General features: G+C 44.4%; 1 protein-coding gene across 1 annotated transcript; it reads left to right on the forward strand.

Annotated features, from left to right (window-relative positions):
* The first annotated feature begins 261 nt into the window (after window positions 1–261).
* Window positions 262–25,790, forward strand: SPMAP1 (sperm microtubule associated protein 1). The gene is made up of 3 exons (XM_069754901.1): window positions 262–504; window positions 23,034–23,133; window positions 25,605–25,790. Exons 1-3 carry the CDS (start codon window positions 262–264, stop codon window positions 25,760–25,762), a joined length of 501 nt encoding a protein of 166 aa, XP_069611002.1. The 3' UTR covers window positions 25,763–25,790.
* Window positions 25,791–27,063: the final 1,273 nt, after the last annotated feature.

A 27,063-nucleotide genomic window follows, 5' to 3' on the forward strand; every position in this document is an offset into this window, starting at 1 on the left:
TGCATGTTGAGTGGGTTTCACCTGTGGAACTATAATAACCCCCAGCATGCAAATGTACATGACGTAGCAATACGTCGCCCAGCACTGTACTATGCGATAACTACACATCCAATCAGATGGTCGCTTTCACTTCCAGCTGCAGTCTGATTGGCTGCTTACTGTCTGGCACTAGGAAGATCTGCGCGGAGCCGGCCGCCGCTCGCGCTGTGTAGAACGCCTCACTGTGACGTCACCCTGCGCTCTTCTCCTGCTGCAGACGCAATGGCGCTCCCGCCGTCGGGGCTCATAAACTTGAGCCAGTTTCCGACCCCTGAGAAGCAATGTCGGGAGAGCCGCGAGAAGGGTTTCATACTGGATGGCAATGCAGTGGCCAGCCTGGCGCGTGGCAGAAGCCTGCCCTGTCTGTGGGGGGTTATCCCTCCATATAACGCTCAGCTGGACCCCAACACCCTGTCGTATTTCTGGAGCCCCTCCATCCAAGCACTGCTGAAGAAGACCGGTCAGGTAGAAAGGATACCTCGGCAGCTTTGTGTGAGATGGAGCTGCCCTCTCTGCTCATGTGCAGAGATCTGTAGATGCTAGCTATACTGGCAGATACCAGAGAGCAGCAGCACACTGCTTACTGCACATAAGGCTACTTTCACACTGGCGTTTTTTTTATTACGTCGCAATGCGTCGTTTAGGGGAAAAAACGCATCCTGCAAAGTTGTTTGCAGGATGCGTTTTTGCCCCATAGAGTTACATTACCGACGCATTGCGACGTATTGACACACGTCGCAACCGTCTTGCGACGGTTGCGCCGTGTTGTGGCGGACTGCCGGGAGCAAAAAAACGTTAAATGTAACGTTTTTTGCAGCCGACGGACCGCTTTTTCTGACCGCGCATGCGCGGCCGGAACTCCGCCCCCACCTCCCCGCACCTTACAATGGAGCAGCGGATGCGCCGGAGAAATGCATCCACTGCACCCGTTGTGCGGCACAACAAACGCTAGCGTTGGAATCTCGGCCCGACGCACTGCGACGGGCCGAATCCGACGCTAGTGTGAAAGTAGCCTTACAGAGCATGTTCTCTTACCACGTGGGAATTACAGGGACCCTGACATCCACATTTGGGAAGAGGCCTTAAAGTAACTCCACCTCCACCCCTATGGTCAGGAGACGGTCTGCAGCTGTGATCCTCAGAGGAGGTCCCTCATCCATGGCTCTTATTAACATTGAGCAAAATGATTGGCAGGACCCTCTCCGAAGCCTGAGCCCCCTCCAGCTATCATGTGCGGGCTCAGCGTGCGAGCCTGCATTAAAGTCAGGGAGCCTCCATGTTACGCATTGGTACTCAGACCAGAGAAACTAGTTAAGAACATTATCCGCCTACTGTGCCAAAGCATCATTTTGTTAAAAATAACAAACATAAATGGGTATTATTTTTTAAGGAAAATGACAAACACTATTGTTTGTTTTACTGACCCATTTCATTTTCAAGTGTCTTTGAGGGGCCTATATAGTAGAAACCCCCTCCCCAACAAATACAGTTCAGAAACTGCACCCTTCAAATATTTCAAAACTGCTGTTAGGAAATGTGATAGCCCTCCTGGTGAAAAAAGCACAAAGTGAAATGAAAAAAATGAAGGATTACAATTTTTTTCCATTAACCCCTTCCCAACCCATGACGCCACGTAGGCGTCATGAAAGTCGGTGCCAATCCGACCGATGACGCCTATGTGGCGTCATGGAAAGATCGCGTCCCTGCAGATCGGGTGAAAGGGTTAACTCCAATTTCACCCGATCTGCAGGGACAGGGGGAGTGGTAGTTTAGCCCAGGGGGGGTGGCTTCACCCCCCCGTGGCTACGATCGCTCTGATTGGCTGTTGAAAGTGAAACTGCCAATCAGAGCGATTTGTAATATTTCACCTATTATAACGGGTGAAATATTACAATCCAGCCATGGCCGATGCTGCAAAATCATCGGCCATGGCTGGAAACACTAATGTGCCCCCACCCCACCGATCGCCCCCCCAGCCCTCCGATCTGCCCGGTACACTGCCCCGCTCCCCTCCGTCCTGTGCTCCGCTCCCCCCCGTGCTCTTGTCCGCTCACCCCCGTGCTCCAATCACCCCCCCCCCCCGTGCTCCAATAACCCCCCCCCCCCCCCGCACTCCGATCCACCCCCCCGGGCTCCGTTCCACCCCCCCGTGCTCCGTTCCACCCCCCCCCCGTGCTCCGTTCCACCCCCCCGTGCTCCGTTCCACCCCCCTGTGCTCCGTTCCAGCCCTCCCGCGTTCCGATCCACCCCCCCATGCTCCGATCCCCCCCCGTGCTCCCCCCCCCACCCCATCATACTTACCGATCCTGCCGGGGTCCGTCCGTCTTCTCCCTGGGCGCCGCCATCTTCCAAAATGGCGGGCGCATGCGCAGTGCGCCCGCCGAATCTGCCGGCCGGCAGATTCGTTCAAAGTGCATTTTGATCACTGAGATATAATCTATCCCAGTGATCAAAATAAAAAAATGATAAATGACCCCCCCCCCCTTTGTCACCCCCATAGGTAGGGACAATAAAAAAATATAGAATTTTTTTTTTTTCCACTAATGTTAGAATAGGGTTAGGGGTAGGGTTAGGGTTAGGGCTAGGGTTAGGGCTAGGGGTAGGGGTAGGGTTAGGGTTAGGGTTAGAGCTAGGGTTAGGGCTAGGGTTAGGGTTTTGGTATGTGCACACGTATTCCGGTCCTCTGCGGATTTTTCCGCTGCGGATTTGATAAATCCGCAGTGCTAAACCGCTGCGGATTTATGGCGGATTTACCATGTTTTTTCTGCGCATTTCACTGCGGTTTTACAACTGCGGTTTTCTATTGGAGCAGTTGTAAAACCGCTGCGGAATCCGCAGAAAGAAGTGACATGCTGCGGAATGTAAACCGCTGCGTTTCCGTGCAGTTTTTCTGCAGCATGTGTACAGCGATTTTTGTTTCCCATAGGTTTACATTGAACTGTAAACTCATGGGAAACTGCTGCGGATCCGTAGCGTTTTCCGCAGCGTGTGCACATACCTTTAGAATTAGGCCATGTGCACACGGTGCGGATTTGGCTGCGGATCCGCAGCGGATTGGCCGCTGCGGATTCGCAGCAGTGTTCCATCAGGTTTACAGTACCAAGTAAACCTATGGAAAACCAAATCCGCTGTGCCCATGGTGCGGAAAATACCGTGCGGAATCCGCAGATGAAATCCGCACAAAAAACACTGGAAATCCGCGGAAAATCCGCAGGTAAAACGCAGTGCCTTTTACCCGCGGATTTTTCAAAAATGATGCTGAAAAATTCACACGAATCCGCAACGTGGGCACATAGCCTTAGGGTTGGGGTTGGGGTTAGGGTTGTGATTATGGGTACAGGGTTATGGCTACAGTTGGGATTAGGGTTACGGGTGTGGGGGGGTTAGTGTTGGAGGTAGAATTGAGGGGTTTCCACTGTTTAGGCACATCAGGGGTCTCCAAACGCAACATGGCGCCACCATTGATTCCAGCCAATCTTGTATTCAAAAAGTCAAATGGTGCTCCCTCAATTCCGAGCCCCGACGTGTGGCCAAACAGTGGTTTACCCCCACATATGGGATACCAGCATACTCAGGATAAACTGCGCAACAATTACTGGGGTCCAATTTCTCCTGTTACCCTTGTGAAAATAAAAAAATGCTTGCTAAAACATCATTTTTGAGGAAAGAAAAATTATTTTTTATTTTCACGGCTCTGCGTTGTAAACGTCTGTGAAGCACTTGGGGGTTCAAAGTGCTCACCACATATCTAGATAAGTTCCTTGGGGGGTCTAGTTTCTAAAATGGGGTCACTTGTGGGGGGTTTCTACTGTTTAGCCACGTCAGGGGCTCTGCAAACGCAAAGTGACGCCCGCAGAGCATTCCATCAAAGTCTGCATTTCAAAACGTCACTACTTCACTTCCGAGCCCCGGCGTGTGCCTAAACAGTGGTTTACCCCCACACATGGGGTATCGGTGTACTCAGGAGAAACTGGACAACAACTTTTGGGGTGAAATTTCTCCTGTTACCCTTGGGAAAATAAAAAATTGCAGGCTAAAAGATCATTTTTGAGAAAATAATTTTTATTTTTTATTTTCATGGCTCTGCGTTATAAACTTCTGTGAAGCACTTGGGGGTTCAAAGTCCTCACCACACATCTAGATAAGTTCCTTTCGGGGTCTAGTTTCCAAAATGGGGTCACTTGTGGGGGGTTTCTACTGTTTAGCCACATCAGGGGCTCTGCAAACGCAACGTGACGCCCACAGAGCATTCCATCAAAGTCTGCATTTCAAAACGTCACTACTTCACTTCCGAGCCCTGGCATGTGCCCAAACAGTGGTTTACCCCCACATATGGGGTATCAGCGTACTCAGGAGAAACTGGACAACAACTTTTGGGGTCAAATTTCTCCTGTTACCCTTGGGAAAATAAAAAATAGCGGGCTAAAAGATAATTTTTGAGAAAATAATTTTTTTTTTTTCATGGCTCTGCGTTATAAACTTCTGTGAAGCACTTGGGGGTTCAAAGTCCTCACCACACATCTAGATTAGTTCCTTTGGGGGTCTAGTTTCCAAAATGGGGTCATTTGTGGGGGATCTCCAATGTTTAGGCATACAGGGGCTCTCCAAACGTGACATGGTGTCCGCTAATGATTGGAGCTAATTTTCCATTTAAAAAGCCAAATGGCGTGCCTTCCCTTCCGAGCCCTGCCGTGCGCCCAAACAGTGGTTTACCCCCACATATGGGGTATCAGCATACTCAGGACAAACTGGACAAGAACATTTGGGGTCCAATTTCTCCTATTACCCTTGGCAAAATAGGAAATTCCAGGCTAAAAAATCATTTTTGAGGAAAGAAAAATTATTTTTTATTTTCATGGCTCTGCGTTATAAACTTCTGTGAAGCACCTGGGGGTTTAAAGTGCTCAATATGCATCTAGATAAGTTCCTTGGGGGGTCTAGTTTCCAAAATGGGGTCACTTGTGGGGGAGCTCCAATGTTTAGGCACACAGGGGCTCTCCAAACGCGACATGGTGTCCGCTAACAATTGGAGCTAATTTTCCATTCAAAAAGTCAAATGGCGCGCCTTCCCTTCCGAGCCCTGCCGTGTGCCCAAACAGTGGTTTACCCCCACATATGAGGTATCGGCGTACTCGGGAGAAATTGCCCAACAAATTTTATGATCCATTTTATCCTATTGGCCATGTGAAAATGAAAAAATTGAGGCGAAAAGAATTTTTTTGTGAAAATTTTTACAGATCAATTTGTGAAGCACCTGGGGGTTTAAAGTGCTCACTAGGCATCTAGATAAGTTCCTTGGGGGTCTAGTTTCCAAAATGGGGTCACTTGTGGGGGAGCTCCAATGTTTAGGCACACAGGGTCTCTCCAAACGCGACATGGTGTCCACTAACGATGGAGATAATTTTTCATTCAAAAAGTCAAATGGCGCTCCTTCCCTTCCGAGCCTTACCATGTGCCCAAACAGTGGTTTACCCCCACATGTGAGGTATTGGTGTACTCAGGAGAAATTGCCCAACAAATTTTAGGATCCATTTTATCCTGTTGCCCATGTGAAAATGAAAAAATTGAGGCTAAAAGAATTTTTTTGTGAAAAAAAAGTACTTTTTCATTTTTACGGATCAATTTGTGAAGCACCTGGGGGTTCAAAGTGCTCACTATGCATCTAGATAAGTTCCTTGGGGCGTCTAGTTTCCAAAATGGGGTCACTTGTGGGGGAGCTCCAATTTTTAGGCACACGGGGGCTCTCCAAACGTGACATGGTGTCCGCTAAAGAGTGGAGCCAATTTTTGATTCAAAAAGTCAAATGGCGCTCCTTCCCTTCCAAGCCCTGCCGTGCGCCCAAACAGTGGTTTACCCCAACATATGAGGTATCAGTGTACTCAGGACAAATTGGACAACAACTTTCGTGGTTCAGTTTCTCCTTTTACCATTGGGAAAATAAATAAATTGTTGCTAAAAGATAATTTTTGTGACTAAAAAGTTAAATGTTCATTTTTTTCCTTCCATGTTGCTTCTGCTGCTGTGAAGTACCTGAAGGGTTAATAAACTTCTGGAATGTGGTTTTGAGTACCTTGAGGGGTGCAGTTTTTAGAATGGTGTCACTTTTGGGTATTTTCAGCCATATAGACCCCTCAAACTGACTTCAAATGTGAGGTGGTCCCTAAAAAAAATGGTTTTGTAAATTTCGTTGTAAAAATGAGAAATCGCTGGTCAAATTTTAACCCTTATAACTTCCTAGCAAAAAAAAAATTTTGTTTCCAAAATTGTGCTGATGTAAAGTATACATGTGGGAAATGTTATTTATTAACTATTTTGTGTCACATAACTCTCTGGTTTAACAGAATAAAAATTCAAAATGTGAAAATTGCGAAATTTTCAAAATTTTCGCCAAATTTCCGTTTTTATCACAAATAAACGCAGAATTTATTGACCTAAATTTACCACTAACATGAAGCCCAATATGTCACGAAAAAACAATCTCAGAACCGCTAGGATCCGTTGAAGCGTTCCTGAGTTATTACCTCATAAAGGGACACTGGTCAGAATTGCAAAAAACGGCAAGGTCTTTAAGGTCAAAATAGGCTGGGTCATGAAGGGGTTAAAATACTGTTTTAGCCCTAAATGTTTCATTTTCACAGGGAGGTAACAGGAGAATGGACCCCCCAACTTTGTATCCGATATCTCATATTTGGTTAAAAACTACTGTCAGAACACATGGCCGATCGTGGAAGGGGAGTTTTAATTCTTATGTTCACACGTTGCGTTTTTGCGGTGTGTTTTTTTATTTTCTGCAAGCAAAACTTGCTCAAAGCTGCTGCAAAAAAAGCAAGTTTTGCTGCGTTTGCTGCGTTTTTGTTTTCCCTTGTGCATGCCGATTTTTTTTGCTACGTTTTTGCACTTATTGCTTTTTATGGGTTAAAAGACGCTGAAAGAATTGACATGCTGCAATTTTCAAAAACGCAGCAGTTTTTCCAATCAGTCAGGAAAAAAAAACAATGTGTACATGAGATTTCTGAACTCTCAGGCTATGTGCCCACGTTGCGAATTCATGTGCGGATTTTTCCGCACAGTTTTTGAAAAATCCGCAGGTAAAACGCAGTGCGTTTTACCTGCGGCTTTACCGCGGATTTCACCTGTGGTTTTACACCTACGGATCCTATTGAGGAGCAGGTGTAAAACGCTTCGGAATCCACACAAAGAATTGACATGCTGCGGAAAATACAACGCAGCGTTTCCGCGCTGTATTTTCTGCAGCATGTGCACTGCGGATTTGGTTTTCCATAGGTTTACATGGTACTGTAAACCTGATGGAAAACTGCGGCCAATCCGCTGCGGATCCGCAGGCAATTCAGCACCGTGTGCACATAGCCTCATAGCCTTTGCTGGTACTATAAAACGCAGATTTAAATTTGCATTAAAAAAAAACACAACGTGTGAACATGGCATAAAAGCTCAACTTTTGCTTGAACACATTGCAGACACCATGTCGCATTTGCAAAAGTGTGCTAAAAGAGCAGAAGTCCCCACAAGTGACCACATTTTTAAAATTGTACACTTCAAAGAATCTGGGGATGTGTTGAATATTTTGAACCCACAGGTGCTTCACAAAACTTAATAACAATTGGATATAAAATTTTGCATTAGTCCGAATTTTGCTATTTTCCCAATGAGTAATTGGAGAAACTGGAACATTACAATTTGTTACGTAATTTCTCCCCAATACAGTGATACCCTACCTGTGGTCGAAAACTAATATTTGGGCAATGATGTTTTCTGCAGGATGAGTCGACGTTTCTATTGGTAGAATTTTATGGTACATAATATTTTTTGATCGGTTTTAAAGCTTGGATCACATTTATCCTGTGCTCTACACTGAGCACTTACATTGAGGTTTCTGTCTAAAATTAAATCCCAACAAAAATGTGATTCAGATGAACCCCTTGATGGAGCCCTTCTCTATAATGAAATTTAACCCTAATGTGACAGAAGGAGTCACTTTAGGCTCCGTCTGGTACAGTATCTGTGCGGTGTATTGTCTTTTTAGGTAGGTTAGACTATGCTTATGGTAGGGCTCCACAGGGCAACATATTCCAAAATCATGACTTCGCCTCCAGCTGCCATGCCAACTATCATGACCTAAGAAAAAGCTGGAAGGAAAGTAAAAGCACAGTAGGGTCTTATCTTGGTATTAAGAGATATCTCTAATCAGATTTTACTCTCCAGATAGAGCCCAAACACAGGCTTAAGGTACCTTCACACTAAGCGACGCTGCAGCGATACCGACAACGATGTCAATCGCTGCAGCGTCGCTGTTTGGTCGCTGTCACACAGACAGCTCTCCAGCGACCAACGATCCGAAGCCCCTGGGTAACCAGGGTAAACATCGGGTTACTAAGTGCAGGGCCGCGCTTAGTAACCCGATGTTTACCCTGGTTACCATCCTAAAAGTAAAAAAAACAAACGCTTCATACTTACCTTCCGCTGTCTGTCCCCGGCGCTCTGCTTCTCTGTACTGGCTGTGAGCACAGCGGCCGGAAAGCAGAGCGGTGACGTCACCGCTGTGCTTTCCGGCCGCTGTGCTCACAGTGAGTGCAAGAAAGCACAGCGCCGGGGACCGACAGCGGAAGGTAAGTATGTAGTGTTTGTTTTTTTTACTTTTAGGATGGTAACCAGGGTAAACATCGGGCTACTAAGCGCGGCCCTGCGCTTAGTAACCCGATGTTTACCCTGGTTACCAGCGAAGACATCGCTGAATCGGCGTCACACACGCCGATTCAGCGATATCAGCGGGAGAGCCAGCGACCAAATAAAGTTCTGGCATTCTAGCCCCGACCAACGACATCACAGCAGGATTCTGATCGCTGCTGCGTGTCAAACTGAACGATATCGCTAGCCAGGACGCTGCAACGTCACAGATCGCTAGCGATATCGTTTAGTGTGAAGGTACCTCTATAGAAATATTAGCTTCTGCAGATCCACCGGTCTCCTCGTGACTAGCCAGAGTAAAAAAAAAAAAAAAAGGGATAAAAAGGTGGATTAACTCTGCGCTCCTTGAAAGATAGTAGTCCAAATAGATATTCAGATGAAAAAATGGCTTTATTCAATACATTTCGGAGTACTATGACCATCAGGAAACCACAAATGTATAAAAGGATATACTTTTGTGACTCCTGATGAAGAGTCATAGTACTCCGAAACGCGTTGAATAAAGCCACTTTTTCATCTGAATTTCCATTTGGACTTCTATCTTTCAAGCAGTGCAGAGTTAATCCACCTTTTTATACCCTTTTTTTTACTCTATCATGACCTGTGATTGCGGGGTGATGATATTGTTCCTGATGAAGAGTTTAATTTTTCTGAATATTTTCCAACGCAGAAGGGAGCACCACAACCATATATAAAAAATACAAAATAGCTTTTTACAAAAAAAATGTAAAAGTAGTTGGGGAGATACAAATATCTCGCTGAGGATCTGTTTATACCAAGGAAGGTGACGGGCACAAGGGGGCATTCTTTGCGTCTGGAGGAGAGAAGGTTTTTCCACCAACATAGAAGAGGATTCTTTACTGTTAGGGCAGTGAGAATCTGGAATTGCTTGCCTGAGGAGGTGGTGATGGCGAACTCAGTCGAGGGGTTCAAGAGAGGCCTGGATGTCTTCCTGGAGCAGAACAATATTGTATCATACAATTATTAGGTTCTGTAGAAGGACGTAGATCTGGGGATTTATTATGATGGAATATAGGCTGAACTGGATGGACAAATGTCTTTTTTCGGCCTTACTAACTATGTTACTATGTTACTATGTGGGTTGTCACTCTTTTCCTACATTATTATATTAGGATATGACTTGTGTACAAGATTTGTGCTGTTGTTGCACTTTTAATGTTTTTATCCGTTTTTCTGTGTGATGTATCTTTTTGTGTGTTGAATTCTTTTTGTAAAAAGCTTACTAATAAAAGATTTTGTATTTTTTATATATGGTTGTGGTGCTCCCTTCTGTATGGACTTGATCTTTCTCTATGGGTTTAGTTGCTAAGTTTCCAAGTCCACGGTGACCCCCAACAGTTATATATTTAGTGGTGCCCTCCGCCCTCACGAATTTATCTGAATATTTTCCCACGCTACAGTTCATATGAGTTTATGTAACCAGGGGGCGCAGCTTCGGTGACAGCACCGCTAGTCACCGAAGCTACGTTACCTTAATTTCATTCATTCCCCAGTCTTTACAGCCGGGAGCGGCTGCATTAGCACTGCTCCTGGTTGTAACTGTATTTAACCCCTTCAGATGGATTTACATCGTGGGACATGACTGTACAGCGGACAGGTATGAGATATTGTTGCTTTTTTATTTTCCTTTTTTTTTACAGGAGAACGAAGGTCTTCAGTTGGATTGAGCGTACAATAAAGATAATAAAACACTATTAAGATTCAGTGAGAGAAACCCAAGAAGTGGACCCTCTGGGTCACGGCTACAGAGCCTCCGAGGACAAGTGGACCAGATAGAGCCACCCCCTATACAGGGGGTGTTTGGAACAGGCCCAAGGAGGATGAAGCCGCAAATGTCGGAGCCAAAGGGGCGACCAAGGACTGGACTAAGGAAGAGGAGAAGACGAGATGAAGTGAGGACCTCAGAGGAGACAGAAACGGCAGAGGAGTGGCTAGGACGGCAGAGACACAGGACTGGCTGGGACGGCAGAGACACAAGACCGGCAGGGACGACCTGAAACCAAAGCGGAGTCACAGCGGAGAGAACAGAGACAGGGAGCCAAGGAACCTAAAGAAGCGCCAGCCAAAACTAGCGACGACCATAGACACTTGTTGTGAATTCAGCTTTTGGGCTCCCTCCGGTGGTTGTAGAGGGTAATGCAGTTGTGCCTGGACTGCAGGAGTGGACAGGTGTATCTACTAATTGCAAAACTGACTGGGGTATATAGCTTTGCTGGATCCTTTAGTCAGTGCCAGTTGTCCATTGTTCTTGAAGAATTCACTTCCCTGCTGGTCTCTCCAGTTTGCTGTGTTTTTCTACAAAGATAAGTCCTGGCTTTGTTTTTGCTGTCCACCTGCTGTGGACCTTATAGCTCTGTGCATTTTCATGTTTTTGTCTTGTCCAGCTTGGTCTGTGAAGGATTTTTTGCAGCCTAGCTATTTCTCTGGAGATGCAGATATACCCCCCATGTCTTTAGTCAGATGTGGTGATCCGTATTTTCTGCGGTGGATATTTTCTAGTGTTTTTATACTGACCGCATAGTACTCTTTTCTATTCTTTCTTTTTAGCTAGTATGGCCTCCTATGCTAAAATCTGATTTCATATCTGCGTATGTTATTTCCCTCTCCTCTCACACTCAATATTTGTGGGGGGCTATCTATCCTTTGGGGATTTTCTCTGAGGCAAGATAGGTTTCCTGTTTCTGTCTTTAGGGGTAGTTAGATCTTAGGCTGTGCCGAGGGGTCTAGGGAGTGTTAGGTACCCCCCACGGCTACTTCTAGTTGCGCTGCTAGGTTCAGGGTTTGCGGTCAGTACAGGGACCACCTTCTCCAGAGTACGTCTCGTGCTGCTCCAAGGCCACCAGATCATAACAGACACTAAGGCGTCTTACCTGGGAAGACACAGGGAAGAAATACCTGACGGCACCACCATATTGGGGGTGGAGCCACTGGGTCACGACCTCCCAGAAGCCCCAGCGGTGAGAGGAGCGCGTCTGCGCATGCGCGGACCGCCGAAGGGACGAGCACCAGAGAATCCAGACGAGGAGGAGCGTCGGGAGCGCGCCGGCCGGAAAGGTAGTATTAGGCGGCGTATTAGGTGGCGTAACACCTATGTGTTTATTTCATTAAAATACTTTATTCTTAATTGTGTGTATTTTTAACCCTTTACTAATGTTGGATTAACAATGGATAGGTGTCTTATTGACATCTCTCCATTATTAACCAGGCTTAATGTCACCTTACAATAGCAAGGTGACATTAACCCCTTATTACCCCATATCCCACCGCTACAGGCAGGGCCGCCATCAGGGCATTACAGCCATTACTGCTGTATGGGGCCCGGTCAGCAGCAGTACACAGAAGGGCCCGCAGATCCGGGGCCCCACTGTTGTGCTTCTACTGATCGGGCCCCATCATGCAGTAAAATACTGTGCACTGCGGCGCTGGGGCCCGGGAGCCTTTTTGGAGCTGTGCACGGCCGTCTCACCTAGTCGGCTGCACAGCTCCTGCTCGGCTGTGGCTAGAATGTATGGGCTCCCTGCAGGTCCTGACTACAGCCCATACATTCTAGCCGTCTCAGTAGTGAATGTGCTAGAATGTAGGGGCTCCTGTCAGGTCCTCTCAGCAGCCCATACATTCTAGCTGCTGCTTCACTGCTGGAAACACTAGACGCCCCGGGAACGACTGAGGTAAGTATAAAAAACATTTTTGTTTTTTTAATAGGTGAGGTGGGGGGGAGTGAGACTGCAGATGATGGGGTGTGTTTTAGGGAGTACTGTACATGATGAAATAATAGGGGGCTGCAAATGATAAAGTGTATTTGAGGGGGTACTACACATGAAATGATTGGGGCTGCAAATGAAGTAAGGGGGACTGCAGATGAAGTGAAGGGGGGATAGGGGACTGCAAATGATGATGTGGGGGTGATGGGGACTGCAAATGATGTGGGGGGACTGCAAATGATGTGGGGGGACTGCAAATGATGATGTGGGGGTGATGGGAACTGCAAATGATGTGGGGATGAATGATGGGGACTGCAAATGATGATGTGGGGGTGATGGGGACTGCAAATGATGATGTGGGGGTGATGGGGACTGCAAATGATGTGGGGGTGATGGGGACTGCAAATGATGTTGGGGGACTGCAAATGATGTGGGGGTGATGGGGACTGCAAATGATGATGTGTGGGGGGATGGGGACTGCAAATGATGTTGGGGGACTGCAAATGATGATGTGGGGTGATGGGGACTGCAAATGATGTGGAGGTGATGGGAACTGCAAATGATGTGGGGGTGATGGGAACTGCAAATGATGTGGGGGTGATGGAGACTGCAAATGATGTGGGGGTGATGGAGACTGCAAATGATGATGTGGGGGTGATGGGGACTGCAAATGATGTTGGGGGACTGCAAATGATGATGTGGGGGTGATGGGGACTGCAAATGATGTTGGGGGACTGCAAATGATGATGTGGGGGTGATGGGGACTGCAAATGATGTGGGGGTGATGGGGACTGCAAATGATGTGGGGGTGATGGAGACTGCAAATGATGATGTGGGGGTGATGGGGACTGCAAATGATGTTGGGGGACTGCAAATGATGATGTGGGGGTGAGGGGGACTGCAAATGATGTGGGGGTGATGGGGACTGCAAATGATGTGGGGGTGATGGGAACTGCAAATGATGTGGGGGTGATGGAGACTGCAAATGATGTGGGGTGATGGAGACTGCAAATGATGATGTGGGGGTGATGGGGACTGCAAATGATGTTGGGGGACTGCAAATGATGTGGGGGTGATGGGGACTGCAAATGATGTTGGGGGACTGCAAATGATGATGTGGGGGTGATGGGGACTGCAAATGATGTGGGGGTGATGGGGACTGCAAATGATGTGGGGGTGATGGAGACTGCAAATGATGATGTGGGGGTGATGGGGACTGCAAATGATGTTGGGGGACTGCAAATGATGATGTGGGGGTGATGGGGACTGCAAATGATGTTGGGGGACTGCAAATGATGATGTGGGGGTGATGGGGACTGCAAATGATGATGTGGGGGTGATGGCAACTGCAAATGATGTGGGGGGACTGCAAATGATGATGTGGGGGTGATGGGAACTGCAAATGATGTGGGGGTGATGGAGACTGCAAATGATGTGGGGGTGATGGAGACTGCAAATGATGATGTGGGGGTGATGGGGACTGCAAATGATGTTGGGGGACTGCAAATGATGATGTGGGGGTGATGGGGACTGCAAATGATGTGGGGGTGATGGGGACTGCAAATGATGTGGGGGTGATGGGAACTGCAAATGATGTGGGGGTGATGGAGACTGCAAATGATGATGTGGGGGTGATGGGGACTGCAAATGATGTTGGGGGACTGCAAACGATGTGGGGGTGATGGGGACTGCAGATGATGATGGGGGGTGATGGGGACTGCAAATGATGTGGGGGGACTGCAAATGATGATGTGGGGGTGATGGGGACTGCAAATGATGTGGGGGTGATGGGGACTGCAAATGATGATGTGGGAGATGGCGACTGCAAATTATGTGGGGGTGATGGGAATTGCAAATGATGTGGGGGGGATGGGGATAGGTAATGATGTGGGAGTGATAGGGACTGCAGATGATGAAGTGTGTTTGAGGGGGTTCTGCACATGATGAAATGATAGGGGGCTGCAAATGATGAAGTAAGGGGGACTGCAGATGAAGTGACGGGGGGGATAGGGGACTAAATGATGATAGGGGACTAAATGATGAAGTGGGGGTGATGGGGACTGCACATGAAGTGAGTGTGAGGGACGTGGACAGCAATTGAATTGAACTTGGGGGTGGGAAGAGCAAATGATGTATTGAAGGTGGGGAGAGCAAATAATGAATTTTGAGGGTGGGGAAGATCAATTGATAATGAATAGAGGGTGGGAGAGAGAGAAGACGTGGCAATGAATTGAGGCAGAAGGGGCATGTAACTATAATGAATTGGGGTAAGGGTTAGAGCGGGAGGTACATAGTGGGTTCGTTGAGGATAAAGTAACTGGTAATAAATTGGAAGAATACAGGTGCTAATTAATTTATATATTAAATGAGGAAAGTGGCTATATACAGATAGTGGGGGCACAGTGGCGGATTATAATTTATATTTGGAATGGTGGGTTGCATAATAACCAATTATATATTAATGGTGGGTGAACGTCTGTAGTCAGATGTGTAGTGTAGAAGAAAGGGAAAAAATGGGGAATGTGCTCTGGAAGCGGTGCTCTAGATAACTGTGTTATTTTATGCAGATGAGACGAGTCCTGGCAGAAAGAAGTGATAGCGGTCTGCGCTGGATTAAAAAGAAACGCAAAGATGAAGGACTTTAGCTAGAGACGTCACTGGTGAGTATGTTACCTGTACACTGACACCATACACTGTATACTGTATACAGTGCTCCTGTGTATAATGTCACTGGTGATCACTATACTATCTGTACACTATACACTATATACAGAGCTCCTTTGTATAATGTCACTAGTGATTGCTGTATTACATGTACACTGTACCCTATATACAGAGCTCCTGTGTATAATGTCACTAGTGATCACTATATTATCTGTACACTATACACTATATACAGAGCTCCTGTGTATAATGTCACTAGTGATCGCTGTATTACATGTACACTATACACTATATACAGAGCTCCTGTGTATAATGTCACTAGTGATCGCTGTATTACATGTACACTGACACTATATGAAGAGCTCCTGTGTATAATGGCATCGGCGACCACTGTATTACCTGTACACACACTGCATACTAAGTACAGATCTCCTGTGTATAATGGCACTTATGGTGATAGTATTTTTTTTTTTATTAATGATCAGTATTGTACTATTCAGTCACAATGTGGTGGTAATATGTTGTCCGGCCATGGTGTAGCGGTGTTTGTTCCTTGTATGTGCTATTATTCGGTCACTGTGTGGTGGTAATATGTGGTCTGTTCATGTTGTGTTGGTATTTGTTCCTTGTATGTAGTTGGTCACCATGTGATGGTAATATGTGGTCTGGACATGCTGCGGTGGTATTTGTCCCTTGTATGTGATATTGTTCAGTCACTGTGGTGGTAATATGTGGTCTGCACATGGTGTGGCGGTATTTGTTCCTTGTAGATAGTATTATAGGTCACTATGTGGTGATAATATGGTGTCTGGTCATGGTGTTGTGGTATTTGTCCCTTGTATGTGGTATTATTGGTCAATTGAAAAATAAATAAAAATACACCTAAATTGTATTGCATATTTTAACAAATGTTTAATAGATTAGAGTAGAGTAGGGCTCGGCCAAAAGAGTCTACCTTGTTGTCGTCTCAAATTTAAAAAAACCTTTTGGCCAAAACAAAAGCTGCTGGCTATGTGTTTGATCTGGTAATGGGAACTGTTAATGTGTGATTTGTGAGAAGTGGAGTTTTGGCAAGAGACAGCGGTGGGGCTGTTGACAGTTCGAGGGGTGGAGGCGGGGCTGGGGTGGAGCCTGGGCGGAGTCTTAAGGGGCCCTGAAAATTTTGCCAGTATGGGGCCCTGAAATTCCTAGTGGCAGCCCTGGCTACAGGGGAGTGGGACGAGAGCGGCTAAGTGCCAGATTAGGCGCATCTTACGCAATAACCATGGTCCGTCTCTTTAGGCTATTAATTTCTGCCCTCAGTCACTGGCTTTCCCACTCTGGCGGAGAAAATTGCGCCGGAGCCCGTGACAGTTTTTTCCATGATTTAACCCTTTATCTTAGCACCTAGAGCTCCCAAATTTTGCACACACAAAATACTAACATTATTAGTGAGGAATATGTAAAAATATAAGGGATATGAAATGGTTTACTGTATGTAAACCATGTCTCATATCCTGTCGGGTTTGGTAAGGAGTTAGCAAAAGACGACAATTGAATTACCGGCTTTTATGCTATCTAGCTCTGTATTAAATATATATACGTACGTCTGCGCCGGAGCCGTGGCTGAAGATCAGAAGAGGACGTCTTGTAATGAAGATGGGAGGCGCCGCAGCGGACCAGAGACGCCCATCCGACCTGACCAGCAGCGGGAACGCCCCTGGGTGAGTATAATATAACGTCTTTTTCTCCTCTTTCAGGTAACATCGGGGGCTTATCTACAGCATTACAGAATGCTGTAGATAAGCCCCTGATGCCGGTGGGCTTACCTCCCCCGCGATTTTCGGGGTGACAGGTTCCCTTTAACCCCTTCACCCCCGGAGCTTTTTCCGCTTTTTCATTTTCGTTTTTTGCTCCCCTCCTTCCCAGAGCCATAACTTTTTTGTTTTTCCGTCAATATGGCCATGTGAGGGCTTATTTTTTGCGGGACGAGATGTACTTTTGAAAGATACCATTGATTTTACCATGCCATGTAACAGAAAACGGGAAAAAAATTCCAAGTGTGATGAAATTGCAAAAAAAGTGCAATCTCACACTTTTGTTTGGCTTTTTTGCTAGGTTCACTAAATGCTAAAACTATCCTGCCATTATGATTCTCCAGGTCATTACGAGTTCATAGACACCAAACATGTCTAGGTTATTTTTTATCTAAGTGGTGAAAAAAAATTCCAAATTTTGCTAAAAAAAAAAAAAAAAATGCGCGATTTTCCGATACCCGTAGCGTCTCCAATTTTCGTGATCTGGGGTCAGGTGAGGGCTTATTTTTTGCGTGCCGAGCTGGCGTTTTTAATGATACCATTTTGGTGTGGATACGTTCTTTTGATCGCCCGTTATTGCATTTTAATGCAATGTCGCGGCGACCAAAAAAACGTAATTTTGGCGTTTTGATTTTTTTTCTCGCTACGTCATTTAGCGGTCAGGTTAATCCTTTGTTTTTATTGATAGATCGGGTGATTCTGAATGCGGCGATACCAAATATGTTTATGTTTGATTTTTTTTTAATTGTTTTATTTTGATTGGGGCGAAAGGGGGGTGATTTGAACTTTTATATATTTTTTTTTTTTTTTATATTTTTAATCACTTTTTTTTTTTAATTTTGGCATGCTTCAATAGCCTCCATAGGAGACTAGAAGCATGCATAACTCGATCGGCTCTGCTACATAGAGGTGAAGTACAGATCACCTCTATGTAGCAGAAATGCAGGGTTGCTTTGAACGCCGACCACAGGGTGGCGCTCAAAGCAATCGGCCATCAACAACCATAGAGGTCTCAAGGAGACCTCTGGTTGTTATGGCGATGCACTGCTGACCCCCGATCATGTGACGGTTAAATGCTTGACGGCGGCATTTAACTAGTTAATGGGCGCGGGCGGATCGCGATTCCGCTCGCGCTCATTGCATGCACATGTCAGCTGTACAAAACAGCTGACATGTCGCGGCTTTGAGGTGGGCTCACCGCCGGAGCCCACCTCAAAGCAGGGGATCTGCCAGCTGACGTACTATTCCGTCAGCTGGCAAATAGGGGTGCCCAAACTTTTTCATATAACTGTATTTGAGCCTATGGATCCATTATATGTCCATTTTGCAAGCCGGCGAGAAAATCTCGCCGTACGGATGCCACATGGATAGTTTTTGGAGAAAAAAAAGACAAACGCATCCTCGCATTGAATACGGATCACTGTTCAGGAACTTTTCTGCATATCACGGCCGTAAGAAACGGACCGTATTTTGATTTTTATTTTATTTATGTATTTTTTATAATATTTCACATATTGTGCCCCCTATAAGGTCATAAAAGATTTATCTTATAAATGGGGCTGGTATATTAGCCCCAGTTACAGTGGAAGACGGATGCTAAATACGGTATATGGTTACTGAAGTCATGTCATCTTCATAGAGGACGATTCCCCACTAGGATAACCTCTATTGAGGAGTTAAAATACAACGGAGTTCTCTTTCACACCCGACTGTCCATGTATTTCAATAATACATAATTTCCCCTTCCTCAGTTATATGGTGAATGTCACTCTTTTATGGTACGTCCAAAGGAGACATTTCTGCTGTAGAATTTTTGTTGTGGATTTGTCACAGCTGTAAATTGTGCAGATTTTGCTGCAGATTCTGCTGTATGTGTGCTGAGGATTTACTGCAGATTTCACACTTTGCATTACAGGATTCTTCCTCAACAAATTGCTGTAAATTATGTATGCTGATGTCTTATTTTCTATGAGGATTAATTTAGAAGGCTATTCCCAACTTATAAAGTGATGGCATATTGCTAGGCTTTGATTGGTCAGAAAAAAATAAAATCCTATATAGAAAAGAAATGCCAAAAATATATCTAATAAGTATAAAATTAATGAATATAAATCAAATATGTAGACCCAAAGGAATATTCAAACATGTAAAAGTTATATAATTTTATTAGCATATCAGACAAAAATGACACAACAATGCATAGTAAAAAAATAAAATAAAGCAATATAATAAAAACAAGGAATTTTATTGAAAGAGATAAAAAATAAAAATGCAAAAATTATAATAAAAAATAATAATAGGACCTGTATGTGGAGTAAATGTCAAATAATAAAAGTTATCTTATTATACTTTAAGTAATGGCTGGTATAAAATATATTAAATAATTAAAAGTGAATGTAAACCACTAATATTAAATTATTAGGTAGAATATGAAATGACCCATAATTATTTAGTAAAAAACAGGGGTGCACATATATATATATATATAAAATTTATATATGTGTATAAGAAATTCGCATGACGAAGCGGCAGCGAAACATGCGTTGCAGTGGTTTGTGCGGGGGCAGTGGTGCGTCATACTGGTTGGTATTTGTGGCTGGTTTATGTGTAAGTGTTTCCCTTTTCATGTGGTTGCACTTTGCTTTTAGGAGGATTTATTTTGCTCTTTCCCAATGATTTTTTTATTAGTTTTGGTTTCACACATGTGAATTTCTTATACACGTGTATATATATATATATATATATATATATATATATATATATATATATATATATATATATATATATATATATGTACCTCCTTCTTTATATGTGCACCTGTTTTTTTTATGAAATAATTATGTATAATTTCATATTCCATCTAATAATTTAATAATAGTGGTTTACATTCACTTTTAATTATTTAATATATTTTATACCAGACATTTTTTAAAGTATAATAAGAGAACTTTTATTATTTGACATTTCATATATGTATGTTCTCCAATATTAGATATATTTTATTTTTTATCAATTGGTCTGAGGTACCCTGCCCTTCTCATACAGGTCCTTTTATTTTAGCACACAACGGCGCTTTCAGCGCCGCCCCTTCAGCATAATGCATAACACAGTGCGGGGAGGGGATTCCAAAGGTGGCTGGCCGCAATGCCCGCGCAGGCGCAGTCTGCAAGCCTGGCTGGGACGTCAGACGGCCAGAGCTTACTGCGTCTGCGCAGCACAGCAGTACACTGCGCAGGCGCCGGTTTTGAAACGTACACAGCGCTGAGGGGGCGGCGCAGGAAGATTGGAGTGACGGCAGAGGAGCGGTTAGAGCTGGGGAGTGAGGACCCGCCTCCCTGGCTAGAGACAGGAATTGTGGCTAAGTATAAAAACGCTTTATTTGGGGTATACTTGAACCTAAAACTAAAAGAGCCACCTTGTTAGAATGCAGCATTACTGCTGCACAAGGTGGCTCTTTTAGTTTATAACGGCTGGAGGGGGGTGACAGTGGCCCTTTAACCAATCGTGTTTTTCTCATGGACCAGTAGTCTGTGTGGAAAAAAAAACAGCAGGCGCCAGTTTCATCAGCCCGTAGATTTCAATGGATGCGAAAAAGAACCTGATGGAATATAGGCACCATCTGTGTGACATCGGTTTTTAACAAATTCATTGCCATGATTATATAAAAAACTGTATTGTGCCTTTATTTCTATAGAAATGTAGGAAATGAATGTCAAAACGGACGTAAGGAAGACACGCTCCACCATATGGAGGAAAAAATTACCGTATATATTTTTTCTGGATGAAAAACAGACAATATTTTTTATGCGCTGTTGTGAGCTTGTCCTTAGTGTTTTTCCAACACCACAGTGCCCCCACCATCTCATATGCAGGAAAACGAATCACAGCACCATCCAATGGAAAGCACTGTGTCCGCACTTAGGTTTTCCTGTAAGGATTCAGGCTCTGGCTGTGCACAGAAAATCAGAAGATGATGCAGTGCTAAATCAGCAATGTGGCATCTTCAGTTTTCTGATCAATAGGGTTCCCAAAGATCGGCCACACTGATCATACACTCCCTGACAGAAGTTATGTCGCTTATCCATGTTATTTAAATAAAAGCTTATAAAGTGATGTTAAATTCATACATTGGTTGTATAAATTATTCTTTTGAAAGCTGAAACCCTCCAAAATGTAGTTTAGGTTAAGAAAATAAATTGGCATCAATGCAGAAATATTGATCAATTAATGGACACAGAATGGTCAGATTTTGGCAAGACAAAAGTTTTGTCGCCTGGTCGTATAATGCACCCAATCCTAGTTTATATCCTCACCTGTGCTCAGTAAATGATCGGTTAATTAGTGTGTGTGTATAAAAAGAAACCCAGCACCCCAGACCTTCACTTGAGCTCTGACAACATGCCAAAAATCCACCCTGCGACCAAAGCCTGTATTATCAAGAGGTTGAAGACCAGATCCACTGCAGAGGTGACTGGCACTTTTAATGTGTCTCAGCGTCAAGTACCAAGAAAAAAAGATTTGAAGAGACTGGAGATGTGTTTGACAAGCCCAGGTCTGGCAAACCCCGCAAGACAACTGTGCAGTAGGAACGTTTGTTGGTTAGAAAATCCAAAGCAAGCCCATCTTCCACTACAGCAGCGCTCCAACAGGCCTGGTCACCTCAAGTCCCTGTGTCAACTAGAACAGTTTGTAGGATTGTGTCTCAAAATGGCCTCCATGGTCGTATCAGTGCCCAGAAGCCAGCACTAAACAAAAGGCAAATAAAAAAACCGTGTGGCATTTGCAAAGTCCCACAGCCTGCTAAACAGATGGACGCTGGAAAAGTGGCAGAAGGTGGATTTCTCTGATGAATCTTCAGTAGAATTACATCACAGCTGCCGCAAATACTGCAGGAGACCTACTGGAGCCCGTATGGATCCAAAATACACCCAGAAAACAGTTAAATTTGGTGGTGGAAAGATCATGGTCTGGGGTTACATTCAGTATGGGGGTGTGTGAAACATTTGCAAGGTGGAAGGCAATATCAATAGCCTAAAATATCAAGAAGTATTAGCTACCTCTTATATTCCAAATCATAAAAGGGGTCAAATTCTGCAGCAGGATGGTGCTCCATCTCATACATTCATCTCTAAAACAAAGTTCATCCAGGCAAAAAAGATCAAGGTGCTCAAGGACTGGCCAGCCCAGTCACCAGACATAAACATCATTGAGCATGTTTGGGGTAGGATGAAAGAGGAAGATTGGAAGACAAAACCAAAGAATCTAGATGAACTCTAGGAGGCATGTAAGACTGCATTCTTTGCTATTCCTGATGACTTCATTAATAAATTGTATGAATCCTTGTTGAACCGCATGGATGCAGTCCTTCAAGCTCATGGAAGTCCCACAAAATATTAAATATGACTCTAATAGCACCACAACTTCATTCACCAATGTTATGCAACATAGATTTGTATTTTAAGTTAATTATTTGTTTGAATATCACATTACTTTCTGTGGGCGACAAAACTTTTGTCTTGCCGAAATCTGACCATTCTGTGTCCATTAACTGATCAATATTTCTGCATTGATGCCAATTTATTTTCTTAACCTAAACCACATTTCGGAGGGTTTCAGCTTTCAAAAGAATAATTTATACAACCAATGGATGAATTTAACGTCAGGTTATAAGCTTTTATTCGCATAACATGTATAAGCGACATAACTTCTGTCAGTGAGTGTAAACTGATAGCTAGTGATGAGCGAGTGTACTCGTTGCTCGGGTTTTCCTGAGCACGCTCGGGTGACCTCTGAGTATTTGTTATTGCTCGGAGATACAGTTTTCATCGCCTCAGTTGCATGATTTACGGCTTCCAGATACGCTGAATACATGTGAGGAATGCCTGTTTGTTAGGGAATTCCCACATGTATTCAGCTTATCTGGAAGCTGTAAATCCTGCAGCTGAGGTGATGAAAACTATATCTCTGAGCAATAACAAATACTCGGAGGTCACCTGAGCGTGCTCGGGAAAACTCGAGCAACGAGTACACTCGCTCATCACTACTGATAGCATATCCTAGTGATAAAATTGAATTTTTTTTCTCATATCTTTATCTTCAATAACAGGATCATGGAGGAACCTCAGCAGAAGGTTGGATTGTGGACTATAACAGCATCTGGGGAAAAGAGAAAATTTACTTAAATAAGAGAAACTGGAGCGGAGCAGGTGAATATGATAGTAGTGTTTTTTAGGAGGGGGAGCTCAGAAAAAAAGATCATCAGTAGGGTCACAACTTTCCAGAGATGATGAGATTGATCAATAGGGCATCCAAAAGGGACCTCCAGCTGTAGGGCTACAAGAAAAGAGCCATAGGCTAGATAAGGGTGTTTAGTGCATGATGCATACTGCTGATGGCTCGTTTGCTCAGGAGCTATTCCTTCTGACCTCCCCATACAAATTTATTGTTAATCGGGCGAGGGGAAAAGACCATGTCAAGTACTTCTGGTGGCTACACCCCTCTTCCCCAGTAAGAACAAGATTGTACATGCTGAAAACCAATGCCCACTTTCTTTGCCCCCATAATATCTGCTGTTAGGTGAGAGCCAGAACATCTACATACACAATAGATAGTCAGCTGCTCCTGCTGAAATTTGTTATGTTGGACAACCTTCTTCTAGTGTGTTTGATCACTTTAAGTGCTCAGTCAGACGGCCTTATAACACGGATGGCGATCACATCGCAATGCTTGGACTGGCCGTCGGCTTACCGCTTATATTTCTATGCTGCAATCAGGACAGCTGCCGGTCAGTCCGTGCACTTTGATGCTGTCGTCAGTGTCAAATGTCCGCCTGCGACCCTAAAGAGAACCTGTCATCACATATGCTTGCCTCTAAATTGCTGCTATTTCGCTATACAGGAAATTATCGAAAGCTAGATAAAATCTTTTTCTAAAATTTCATTTCTAGTGTAAAGAAAAAAAGTATTGCAAACTACTTGTCAATAGTTATGTAGGCAGTCTCTGTCCTTGAGGAGTCGTGTAGTCACATGCCCCTCCTGACTTGATATACATCCAGACCAGGGTGCATCATTACAAGCCTGCTTCAGCAGCATCGGGTGCAGGAGTGGACAGACAGCAGAGACCCCCTGTGCAAGAACAATATGTGGGCTCTTTGCAGTTCAATATCCCATCATATTGCAACCTGGGCCCCCTAAAATCTTGGGCCCTTGTGAGACTGCACAGGTTGCACCAATGTTATGTTATTTGCATATGTAGTGCCTTGGGTTTACCTGTGCACTGGACATCTGTCAGATGTGGCTACTATTGAAGATCGAATATACTTGCTGCTCGGGTGGTCTCCGAGTATTTGACTGCTTGGAGATTTCGTTTTCCTTGCTGCAGCTGCATGATTTGCAGTTACTAGACAGTCATAAATAATGCAGCTGCGTCAACAAAAACGAAATCTCCGAGCAGTCACAACTACTCGGAGACCACCCAAGCAACAAGTATACTCGTTCATCACTAGTGGCTACAGCTGACTTGTAATGACATACTCTCACCAGAGGGGCATCAATCAAGCCAGGTGGGACTGCAGGACCCCTCAGACGGGACTGCTCATATGACTGCAAGTATTGTGCACTATTTTATCATTCTATTTTTATGTTTTTTTTATGATGCAAGGGACATTTCAGACTGAGGCTGCCGTCACACTAGCAGTATTTGGTCAGTATTTTACATCAGTATTTGTAAGCCAAAAGCAGGAGTGGAACAATTAGAGAAAAAGTATAATAGAAACATATACACCACTTCTGTATTTATCACCCACTCCTGGTTTTGGCTTACAAATACTGATGTAAAATACTGACCAAATACTGATAGTGTGACGGCAGCCTGACATGTAAAAAAAAAAAATCTTATTACCGTTTCATATAATACTATACTTATACATACTATATACCATATATGTAATGACAGGCTTTCTATAGGTGTGCATGTTTATTTCTGAAGGATAAGAAACATTGCTGGCTATCAGCGGCCACAAATGGCCTGCAACCTTCACAGTTACACCTGGCAGAAGTGTGAAGGCTGCAGGGACAAATTGTAGTTTTGATTGACACCATTCATTTTACTAAATGATGTATTGAGAAATGGCTAAAAAAAATCCTAATTGGATGAAATGGTAAAAAAATTGCAGTTCCATGCTGTAAAGCTCAATATTTTACACCTATGAAATAGATGAGATTTCTAAAATCTCATTCTCACCGTACATGCGTTTTTTTATCACCTGTTTTTTTTTTTTTTTTAAATGCTACAAGGGAGCTCTTTCCACACTTTATGCTGCATTCAATTGATTGTAGCAAAAACACTTGAAAAAAACTGCATAAAAAACGCACAATGTATGAAGCGTTTAACTTACCAACGCTGCATTTTTCATGGGGAAAAAAAATGCTGCAAAAAATCACAGTATGAACAGATCCTTATTTGCCGATGAGTGAAGTTTAATTTTTAAGACAGTTTGTGAAAGTACAGGCAGTTACTAAATAATACTTTTGTAGCGGTAATAAATAGCTCTGGTCTATACAATGTTGTTTAGTTCATTTTTTTTCTCACCCTTTATATGACCATCTGTAAATTACACGAATAACTTGTGATTATCTGTCTCTTCACTTCTCATTCTGATCTCCATTTCTATTGTCAGGACACTGCGGGTCATTGATCTGCGGTCACAGCAGCTTTCTGTCTAGTGTCCGCCCTCCAATTGGTTACAATGGACGATTTGGATATCGGAGGAATACTCCTACACTCCGCAGCAAGTCATCTTGTTTTGGTGAAATCAGCCCTTTCTCTTTTCATTAGGTTGGTTACTGCTATTGTGGTATGATTAATTAAAGGAGTGTCCACGCTGGATGTTATCTCTGAATAGTTTGTTCACTTGCAGTAGTGACTTGTTTGTTTCCTGGAATAATTGTAATTTTTGATACAATAAAGGTACCTTCACACATAACGATATCGATGCTTTTTGTGACGTAGCAACGATATCGTTAAGGAAATCGTTCTGTGTGACAGCGACCAACGATTAGGCCCCTGCTGGGAGATCGTTGGTCGCTGAGGAAAGTCCAGAACTTTATTTCGTCGCTGGACTCCCTGCAGACATCGCTGGATCGGCGTGTGTGACACCGATCCAGCGATGTCTTCACTGGTAACCAGGGTAAACATCGGGTTACTAAGCGCAGGGCCGCGCTTAGTAACCCGATGTTTACCCTGGTTACCAGCGTAAAAGTAAAAAAAACAAACACTACATACTTACCTACCGCTGTCTGTCCCCGGCGCTCAGCTTCTCTGCACTCCTCCTGCACTGGCTGTGAGCGTCGGTCAGCCGGAAAGCAGAGCGGTGACGTCACCGCTCTGCTTTCCGGCCGCTGTGCTCACAGCCAGTGCAGGAGGAGTGCAGAGAAGCGGCCCTGCGCTTAGTAACCCAATGTTTACCCTGGTTACCCGGGGACCTCGGGATCGTTGGTCGCTGGAGAGCTGTCTGTGTGACAGCTCTCCAGCGACCAAACAGCGACGCTGCAGCGATCGACATCGTTGTCGGTATCGCTGCAGCGTCGCTGAGTGTGAAGGTACCTTAATACACTTTTACTCACTTAGAAATTTTTGTGAATATTTTAACGGTCGTTGAGACTACCTCCTTTACAAGAAATTTGTACATAGTCATACCCCATAAGGTTGGGTGGTGGACACATGAGCAGAAACGGAGAGACAGCGCTGGACCCGAGGAGGGTGAGTAACTGTTTTGTTTTGGGACTATTTTTCTTGCTGGTGATCACTAGTGATGAGCCAGTGTACTCTTTGCTCGGGTGACCTCCGAGTATTTATGACTGTTTGGAGATATAGTTTTCATCTCCTCAGCTGAATGATTTACAGCTATTAGCCAGGCTGAGTACATGTGGGGGTTGCCTGGTTGCTAGGGAATCCCCACATGTAATCAAGCAGGCTAATAGCTGTAAATCAGCTGCTGCAAAGAAAACTAAATCTCCGAGCAGTCATAAGTACTTGGAGGACCCCCAAGCGTGCTCGGGAAAACCCGAGCAACGAGTACACCTGCTCATCACTAGTGATCACATTTTGTAGTATCTTTGCTGCATTCTTTTTAAAAT

Source organism: Ranitomeya imitator, chromosome 2 (genome assembly GCF_032444005.1).
Source record: "Ranitomeya imitator isolate aRanImi1 chromosome 2, aRanImi1.pri, whole genome shotgun sequence".
Lineage (NCBI taxonomy): Eukaryota > Metazoa > Chordata > Amphibia > Anura > Dendrobatidae > Ranitomeya > Ranitomeya imitator.